We start from the raw sequence: 10,097 nt of genomic DNA on the forward strand, positions 1-10,097 counted from the left end.
TGCCTGGAAAAATCAGCTCCGTTTTTTTTAAGTGGTTTTGCACCACAAGCTTTTTTGAAGCGTTTTTTTAAGTAGTTTTTTTTCCTATTTCTTCAAGAGAAAAAGTGAAAATCCACGTGCGTTTTTTGCCAAAAACGCGTAGAAAATTGCAGCAAATGAACGCATCAAAAAACGCGTTTATTTCCATCTCCCATTCATTTCAATGGAGTTTTTGAGGCAGAAAACGCCTCAAGATGGTTCATGTCGCTTCTTTTTCCCGCGAGCGTTTTTTTTTGCTCGCGGTAAAAAGACACCTCCCATTGAAATCAATGGGAGTCAATTTCGGCCATTTTTTGCCGCGGTCTTTTCCACGGTTTCCGCGGCAAAAAATGTGGCAAAAAACAGGGTGAACAGGGTCTTTGGTTACACGTTTTCTTTCTTTGAGTTAATTTGATTGTAGAAATTTCCACAGTTATAAACACATTTGTGAGAACGTTCTGTGCTTTTTTTTCAAATTGCAGCAGGTCCTATCCATCACATATCTTGCAGATTTTCTAGGTTTCTTTTCACTTTTGGCTTTAATTCCTTAAAAATCCACATGGAAGCCGTTCTAGGAACAAGGCTGGGACAAGGTGCAGGCACCTACCTAGGGAACACTGACAACTGATGGAGATGGGGGCGAAATTATGCATGTATCCTTAGGGTATGTTCACACACTTAACAAAAACCGACTGTAAAATACGGAGCTGTTTTCAAGGGAAAACAGCCTCTGATTTTCAGCAGTTTTTTATGCATCAGTCGTTTTTTGCTGCGTTTTTTTTTTACGTATTTGGAGCTGTTTTTCGATTGACCCTATGAAAAACGGATCCAAAAACGACTCAAGAAGTGACATGCACTTCTTTTTTAAAGGGAGTTTTTACAAATGGTGGTGTAAAAAACGCCCAGTGGGAACGGAAAGCCGTTTTTCACATTGAAATCAATGGGCAGATGTTTGGAGGCGTTCAGCCCCCCCGTATTTTCAGCCGTTTTACGGGGTGTTTACGGAAAATAGGCTGTCAACATACCCTTAGGGTCAATGCACACGATTTGTATTATGTGCGGTTTTGCCGTGTATATTTGCGTGCGGAAAAACCAGAGCGTAATATAGTACTAGCATAGATAATGAGATTCCAGGGAATCTCATGTCCACGCTGCAGTATTTTTCAGGGATGTAAATTGACCCGCGATGCGTATTTTCAAAACCATGGCATGTCAATTTATCCCGCCATTCCGCTTGCGAATTCTATCCCTGTAGCACTACAGAAATACGCAGCAAAACCCGCATCATGAAAATTGCCACGATTTACGAAGCAAAACTTAAAAACCCTACCGAAAAACACACCTTTCTTGTGGTTTTCTTGTGTATTTTCCGCCGCAAAATACGCAACGTGTGCATGTGGCCTTAATGGAACTAATCATTTTTGTGCATATCTAGATATTAGGCCCTGTTCCCACTGAATTTGTGGGCAGAAAATATCTGGCTCAAAATTTTGACCTGCCTGCACTTTCTTGCTGTGGTTTTCTCTGCATTTTTCGCAGCGTTATTTGCCCGTGGTCATTATGGTCAGAGGCGGAACCGCGGCAAGAAAGAGCACATCGCTTTGTTATACAAAAAAATGCCTTTGCCTCCCATTGAAATCAATGGGAGGCGGTCTCGGACATTTTTTGGCACTGATTCCGTTGTGGTTTCCGCGTCAAAAGTCAGCGTAAAAAAACTCAGTGTGAACTGGGCCTTGTTCTCCAACCCACAGATCTCCCACAGAAAAAGGGGAATAGACACAAAGAATACAGCAATAATATCCAATTTATTTATAAACAGACATGTTTCAGAATTCTGATATCTACACATTACATCAAATTTTGCATACACACAATTCGGGAAGAAACAATTCTACCAGACTGTAGTGGAAGATATGTGCTTTCAATTCTTCTTGGATTAAAACATTTCAGACTTCTATGATCTAATGGTAGTAGCAGTAAAGTTGCAAAACAGCTTGTTAAAGGGAGTTGTCCTGAATAAAAGTAAATCTATAATATTAGGAATTTATATTTATTCAGTTTCCAGATCTTTGGGATTTGTGCACATGGGATGGATTAGCTGCACATTTTCCACACCAGATTTTATAGCGGAAAATCCTGAAGCATATTACAGTAACAGCAAAGGGAATGATATAAGAAAAGGTACAATGCACACCAGAAGTCGTTATCCAAAGATAGATTTTTAATATTAGTAATTATGCCAGTATAAGTGCGACGTTTCGGTCATGTCTCTGACCTTCATCAGGTACTGTAATATCCTGGGTACTGCGTAATGGCGCTTAGTGTATGGTGGCTTACCGCATGTGGACAGCGCCTCCACATGCGGCAAGCCACCATACACTAAGCGCCATTCCGTGCATTGTACCTTTTCTTATACTGTACGGGTTGGGCCCCTACGCATGCACCCATACGAAGACCCAGTGCGGCCTGAACACCTTCAAAAGCAAAGTGAGTGAGATATCTCATCCACATGCTGCAGAAAAAAACCCGGAGCACCCGTTCACAAATTGACCTGCGGTGCATGTTAATTTATGCTGCGGAATCGCTGCACTTTTGATGCATTTTTTCCCCCATTAAGTTCAACAGGGAGGTAAAAGCTACAACAAATAGCAAATGTTGCGATTTTTGCCGCGGAAAAGCTGAAATTTCGCCTCAAAAAACGCAAATCTAATGTGTACATTTCTAGTGTAAATTTAATTTAAAAACTCTACACTTCCTTCCCTGGCATTGTCATAGCGACGGCTTCCTGTTCTCCCGGCTGCTGGCCTCCTGGGATGACGATTCATCCAACTGCTGCAACCAATCACAGGCTGTAGCTTTCACATGGACTGCAGAATCATCACAGGAGGCCTCGCTGCACGGAGAGCTATGGCAACGCCAGTGAAGGTAATTATTGACATTGATTTTTTTTTTCGCTCTTTTTTTCCGCAGCAGTGATTCCGGCCGAAAATCTTCACCACAATTTGGTGCGGTCTTTTGGGCGGAATTCCCTGCGGGTTCTAGGTCGGATAAGCTCTGTACTTTTGTGCACTGTATCCGACCTGTGTGAACATACCGATAAAGTGGCACGTAGGCTGGGCTTCCATTTAAAGGATAAAACTGGCTAGATTCCTCACTATCGAACCCCCTTCTCCCACATTTAAATGCGGGTTAAATATTGTAAAAACGTTATAGTTGTGGTCGTTACGGACACGGCGATACCAAATATGTGTAACTTTTTTTTGTTTTGTTTTTTATAATAACGAATTATGTAAGCGGAAAAAGTAATTTTTCATTTTTTTTTCACGTATTTTTTTTAAATTAACTTTATTAAACTTTTTTACTAGTCCCACTAGGGGACTTCAATATGCGATCGCTTTTATAATACACTGCAATATTTTTGTATTGTAGTGTATTAGTGCCTGTCCGTATCAAACGGACAGGCATCTGCTAGGCCATGCCTCTGGCATGGCCTAGCAGGCATAACTAGCGGCAGACCTGTGGGCCTTTATTAGGCCCCCCGGCTGCCAGAGAACCACCGACACCCTGTTATCTTACGCAGGGTGTCAGTGGGGTGAGAGAGGGAGCTCCCTCCCTCTCTCCAAAACCACTCAGATGCAGCGCTCGCTATTGAGCGCCGCATCTGAGGGATTAAACGAGCAAGATCGATACTGATATCGACCTCGCCCGTTGGAGTAGAGCTCCTCCCTGCTCTCAGCTACCTCTGGTAGCTGAGAACAGGGAGATTTAACGGCTCCCTGCTCTATTTATTTATTCAGATGCAGCGCCGTAAATAGGCAATTGCATCGGAATAAAGCCCGTTAGTGGCTGCCGTAAAAACACTAATGGGTGGTCACTAACGGGTTAAACTATAGTTTAATAAAGTGGATGGAGATTACAAATTTGGCAAAAATTCTAGCTTACTTATCCAGTTTTTAGATCACAATATATATATTGGCATTTTTAGTAAGGTCTAAGAATGAGAAGGTTGGAAAAAGCTTTTAGGTCAATAATAAACCCATCACAGTTAATAGTTAAAGGGGTTATCCAGGGAGCAAATAAAAAAACAAACATGTCTAAAGATATTTATATAACCATCTAACTACTTTCACTGCAGTAATTCACATTTTAGCCTTACTCATCCATCCACGATGCAATGCTGAAGCCGTGGACAGACTTATAGATAATAGGCTAAACTTGTCATTTCAGTGCGCTCAGTAAACTACAGATCCCATCATGCACTTCGTTCCTCGATCTTATGTGTATCCCCGCCTACCACAAGTACTGTTCACTAGCGAAAGTGTGCGCTCTGTATTGCTGGCGCTCTGTGACACACAACAATCCCTTTATACTGGCCACAAGTGTCTACAATAAAAAAAACACTTTTTTTCATTTGTGGATCAGTGAGTAGCGTGCGCTATTGAATATAGCTAGCGACATTCTATAATTCCAGGTAATGCAATCTAGGACACAGCTGTTGAAGAAGAGAGCAGTCTCCCCATCAGATGTGTTGGTGCGTCATCATCCCACATGACCGCTAGGGGGCTGGCACTATGATGTCCCTGTAGAAGTAAGCCAGCCGTCGAGCCATTAAGTGGGATGATGATGCACCGACACATCTGAAGGGGAGAATGCTCGCGGTCACATGGGCATGTGTCAGTACGTCATCACTGCATAAGGACTACAGGACTTCTGGTGACCCAGCAGCGTATTGCCAAATGGAGAAACGTCACAGTAAGGCTGGGTTCACATGACCTATTTTCAGACGTAATGGAGGCGTTTTACTCCTCGAATTACGTCTGAAAAAACGGCTCCAATACGTCGGCAAACATCTGCCTATTACTTTCAATGGGCTTTACGATGTACTGTGCCGACGACCTGTCATTTTACACGTCGCTGTCAAAAGACGGCACGTAAAATACAGCCTCGTCAAAAGAAGTGCAGGACACTTCTTGGGACGTAATTGGAGCCGTTTTTCATTGACTCTATTGAAAACATCTCCAAAAACGCCTCAAAAAAACGCCTGAAAAGAAGCCTCAAAAGAAGCTCCAAATTTCATTTTCAGCTTAAAAAATGCCTGAAAATCAGAGGCTGTTTTCTCTGAAATCAGCTCCGTATTTTCAGACGTTTTTTGTTAAGCGTGTGAACATACCCTAAGGGTATGTGCACACGGTAGCAGGCTTTTACGTCTGAAAAGACAGACTGTTTTCAGGAGAAAACAGCTGCATCGTTTCAGACGTAAATGCTCCTCCTCGCATTTTGCGAGGCTTCTCTGACAGCCGTAAATTTTGAGCTGTGCTTCATTGACTTCAATGAAGAATGGCTCAAATTACATCTGAAAGAAGTGGTGTCCTGCACTTCTTTTGACGAGGCTGTATTTTTACGCGTCGCCGTTTTACAGCTGTCAAACGACGACGCGTAAATCACAGGTTGTCTGCACAGTACTTCGGCAAACCCATTCAAATGAATGGGCAGATGTTTACCGACGTATTGTAGCCCTATTTTCAGGCATAAATCGAGGCATAATACGCCTAGTTTACGCCTGAAAATAGGTCGTGTGAACCCAGCCTAAAGCAAACACATGTACCGTAATTATGGTCGGTAATTACGGGCCCATTCATTTCTATGGCCGAGGAACACCTTCCCGTATGTCTACTGGAGGGTGTCCGTGCAAAAAAAGCTGCAAAAAAAAATAGGACATGTCCTATTTTTTTATTTTACGGACCGTGTTCCTATACTTTATAATCGGAGCACGGCCCGTAAAAACGGCCAGCTGTCCGCGGTCGTCCGTGCCCGTAATTACGGGTCGTAAATTACAGGCACTGTCGTGTGCATGAAGCCTAAGTGTGTTCATATTCAACATTTATTTCATTTTGGGAACATGTTTGTTCCCTGGATAACCCCTTTAATAGTCCTCAGTTTTTCCATCTCCATCTCTAATCATAATAATACTTTAGTTGTATTGTTGATAACAAAAACATTTTTCTTGTCAATGGTTTCTATCCCTCTACCCTTCTAATTTTTGTAGTGATGTTGTGAAACTCTGAAGGGCATCCCTGAATGAATTCAATAAACCTGCACCCAGTTCCTTGCTGGTTTCTTCGATAGCAGAATCATAGCTGCCAAAGAGTGGGGTGACGGCTGAAATGTCTTCTCGAGCAGCCTGAACCAAAATTCGTTGCAGAGATTCTTTGACCATGTTATATTTTTGATTATCAAATTTTACGAGGGTTACTTCATCAAGGGGGTAGCTGACATCAGGAGGATAGCATTCTTTTGGTACTGGAAACTCAACATACTTCAACATTGGCAGATTGACAAGAACTCTGAATATTCGTCTTAGACTTATAGATGTTAAAGGATTCTGGAGGAATTTAAAATCTTTAAGTTTTAGGCAATGCACCAAGCCCATTTCCATTACATGGATATTCATGTCTCCAATATCACATTCCTCCAAAACCAGAGTCTTCAGGGTTGATGAAGCTTTGTAGAGCAGTTTGAAGAATGTTGATGGAAAGAGTTCTGTTATATTGTGACCACTTAGGTCCAAGAGTTCCAAGTGTTCAGCATGCAGGCTGTTTGCCAAGTACGCCATGTCTACCTGGTTCAGGGAACAATTGCCTAGTTCAAGAACTTTTAATGGGGTATTCAACGGGCTGAAAAATAAACCATAGATAGATATTAGGTCGACAACCATTGAATTGTGAAATAAGGATTATCCATGTTGAAAATATGATAATATATATTATGTAGTACATACCCTACAAAAAACATAATTATAGCGGATCCGTCATTTTACTATTCTGTATGGGGACATGTCCGCTCTACTATTAGATGAAATAGCTTACAAAAATATTTTTCATTTGGCTAATAGTGCCTAATAAAGAATACAGCAGACTTATAGTTATGAGTCCGCTGTATACAAGAGGGAATCTCTCTCCCCACCTACCTTCCGCCTACTGGTGATTAATGGCTGCTGTTTATAGATGCAGATAAGGCAGCCCGTCAGTCACTGGTGAGAAAGGTCGGGGGAGCACTCCTCTCATAAATACAGCAAGCTATGAGTCCACTGTATTCTTTAATAGGCTCTATTAGCCAAACAGCACAACATTTTTCGTGCAGTTTGGGTTAATAGTAGAGCGGACTTGTCCCCATTAATATTCTAACCTTAAATGGGGCAGCATTGAATGATGACAGATCTGTTTTAAGTAAAATGGCATAGAGTATATCATAAAATGACTGTCGAAATTGGAATTCCCTTATTATTGTTATCTACAATGTTTTGATGCCGCTATAACCAGAAAACCACATTGCTACTACCCAAATTTTAAAACCAGCTTGTTGATAGAAGAGGCTGTTGTGAAAGAATTAGTCAATAGGAAGACGTTTTCAGGAATAGACTTACTATGGTTTTAAAAAATTATAGCAGGCCTCAAAACCTGAAATACTCAACACTCCAGTGTGTGAACAGGATTTTCTAAGATTTATTCAATGACATGTAAAATCTGTTCACTAAGATAAAAAAAGAAACCTAAAGAAAACATGCAGCCGGGCTTTTCAGGGCACTGGGGTGGGGGTGGTACATGACACAGAACACAAAAGAAAGAATTACTGAACCCCCCTCAGGCCTCACTAGGCATAACACAGTATACCGGTATCTGCCTGGTCTGCTCTTTCCCAAAAAATTACCAATTTAGTTTTCTTTTTTATTTTAACCGCCTCCACTTACCCGGTTTAATACTAGCTGGGGCTTCTATAAAGTCTGGCTGCCATAGAACTTATACAGAAGATACCCCGTCCAGGGATGTGTTTTTGGAAAATGGAAAAAATATATGATGATGATGATAATTATTATTAAAAAGCCAAAACCATTTTGGTAGCACATGGGGTCCACAACCCACTGGTTGTTATACTGTTCACTTCCCGTTTTTTGCCTACGTTTAGCATGTACTTCGGGAAAGCTCCTAATCCACACATTAAACGTCTCCATAGGGCTCCATTAGCCCGACGGAGGCCAAAAGTGTATCTTTTTGGCCACAGTCTGGCTAGTATAGTTTTTTTTGCAGGATGAAAAGCATAGTAGACTATGCAATTTCATCCTGCTGGATCCCAAAAAAAAAACGTATATCACGCGGTATACGTTCTTTTAACCTGGTAGCCTATGGGTGACATATGGCATACTTCACAGGTATATGTTAAATATATATGTCATGGGCTTTTCAATAAATGGATAACATTATAGACTATGTGCGACGGATACATTAAACGGATAATCCCTAATAGTGGCATTCTGTTACCAATAAACGATATTGGAATCCGTACAATCAATACTTCATGAACTCATGAACCCAGTTCATGATGTATCCGTTTAACGGATACCAATAAAGGCTATGTGGACCTTTGAAAGCCGTAAGCTGCACTGACGGCTTTGGCTGAGAGCGGGCCCTGTGTGTCTCTCCCACACAGGATCCAGCATAACTTAGATGTGATTGATATTAGCTGGATCCTGTGTTACAGAGACACGCAGGACTTGCTCACAGCCAAGCTGTCAGTTCAGCTGAACTGACAGACTCAACCTAGAGAACGATACAGCTTATATGTTAACAGGATACATAGAAGGCGTCTCGTAAAAATTAAACATTGTTTTAAATAAAAGTCAATTAGAAAAGTGATTTAAACCACAAAACACTGATTTACTAAATAAAAAATAATAATTCTATTCAAAGGTGTACATTGCCTTTAAGGTCTATGGTGACAGATTACATTGTTAGGCATCCGTCATAACCTATGTTTAATGTATATGTCAAACGCAGGCAAAAAACGCGATGTGAACATAGATTTTGTTAATTTTGAGACATATGAAATAAATGATATGTACCTGAGCAGCTTCCTCAGCCTTCCTGTAAGGGTAGAGAACGAAACACTTAGTTCTGTCAGATGGACCATGTTGCTTAATTTCTCTCCTATGTTACTTAAAACAGCATCATCCTCTGGTGTATAGTGGGTAACATTGAACGTTCTTGTTGGCAGGGTGAGAGACTTAAGTTGAGGAAAAGTGACATTGTTTAGAAGTACCTCAAGATGGTAATGTTCTAAGCGGACATTGTGCACGATTTCTAACTTGTGAATAGAATTTGGCTCAATAAGTTTTATAATATAAAAGAGCTTCCTCAAGGCTATATTATCTGCCCTAAAATCTACACATCTGATCTTCAGGGGGCAGTGACATCGCATTAGTAAAGCTTGAACCACAAGTTCATAGTTCTTCTCTGTGACAAAGAGGTTACAGCGGATATCAATGTCTATGTCAAAAATAAAGGGATCAAAATCAAGTCTCTGCATTTCCACCAGAAGTTCGAAACAGAGCTGTGAAATCATTTCTGTTCTTGCCCACCTTCCCAATGACTTCTTACATTGGCACGGCTGAAATTCAATGTCTTGAATCGCTGTCAAATCTACAACTTTAAGTCTTTTCGAGTAAGTTGTTGAGGGATTCAGTACATAACTCTTTAAGCCCTTCAGACATGCTGTCAAGCTACGTTGGCATGCCCAGTGGCTGATATCTTCAGGGTAGTCCAGCGTTTTGCCAAATAGTTTGCGAAAGTTGAAATCTTGCTGAGGCCAGTTCTCCACCAACATAACAATTAATTCCTCTTTTTCATGTAAGTAACAAGCTTTCAATAAGAGGGGGTACAGATTGTGTGCCACACTCCTGATATGTTTCTTAGCATATTCATGGTTGAATATAAAGGTCTCTGCCCCGAGAAATCTCAGCGTCTTCATGTTGTATGTGATCATTTTCCGTCCTGTCTTGGTCACGGTTTAGTATCTCTCTGGAGCTCACTGTGTCATGGTGCTTTATTTTTAGTTGCAGCTGACACTGGAATTTGTTGGGAGATGAAAACCTCACCACATGTCAGTCTCCCTTTTATAAGTTGGCTTGTCAGCCTGTAGTTCTGTTGTGCTCGGGAATATAGCAGACACTCAGGCCTCATGCACACGACCGTAGCGGTGTGCACGGTCCGTGATTACGGCATGGATGGTCCGGGGGACTTTCATCC

The 10,097-nt window shown here is 41.3% G+C and overlaps 1 protein-coding gene across 1 annotated transcript; it reads right to left on the reverse strand.

The window, feature by feature from the left end:
• Positions 1-5,820: 5,820 nt before the first annotated feature.
• On the reverse strand, positions 5,821-9,834 carry LRRC14B (leucine rich repeat containing 14B). Its single transcript, XM_075843794.1, has 2 exons — positions 8,915-9,834; positions 5,821-6,692 (listed from the first exon to the last, which is right to left on the reverse strand). Exons 1-2 carry the CDS (start codon positions 9,832-9,834, stop codon positions 6,044-6,046), a joined length of 1,569 nt encoding a protein of 522 aa, XP_075699909.1. The 3' UTR covers positions 5,821-6,043.
• Between the last annotated feature and the right edge of the window lie 263 nt (positions 9,835-10,097).

The sequence above is a fragment of the Rhinoderma darwinii genome, chromosome 12 (assembly GCF_050947455.1).
Source record: "Rhinoderma darwinii isolate aRhiDar2 chromosome 12, aRhiDar2.hap1, whole genome shotgun sequence".
NCBI classification, from domain to species: domain Eukaryota; kingdom Metazoa; phylum Chordata; class Amphibia; order Anura; family Rhinodermatidae; genus Rhinoderma; species Rhinoderma darwinii.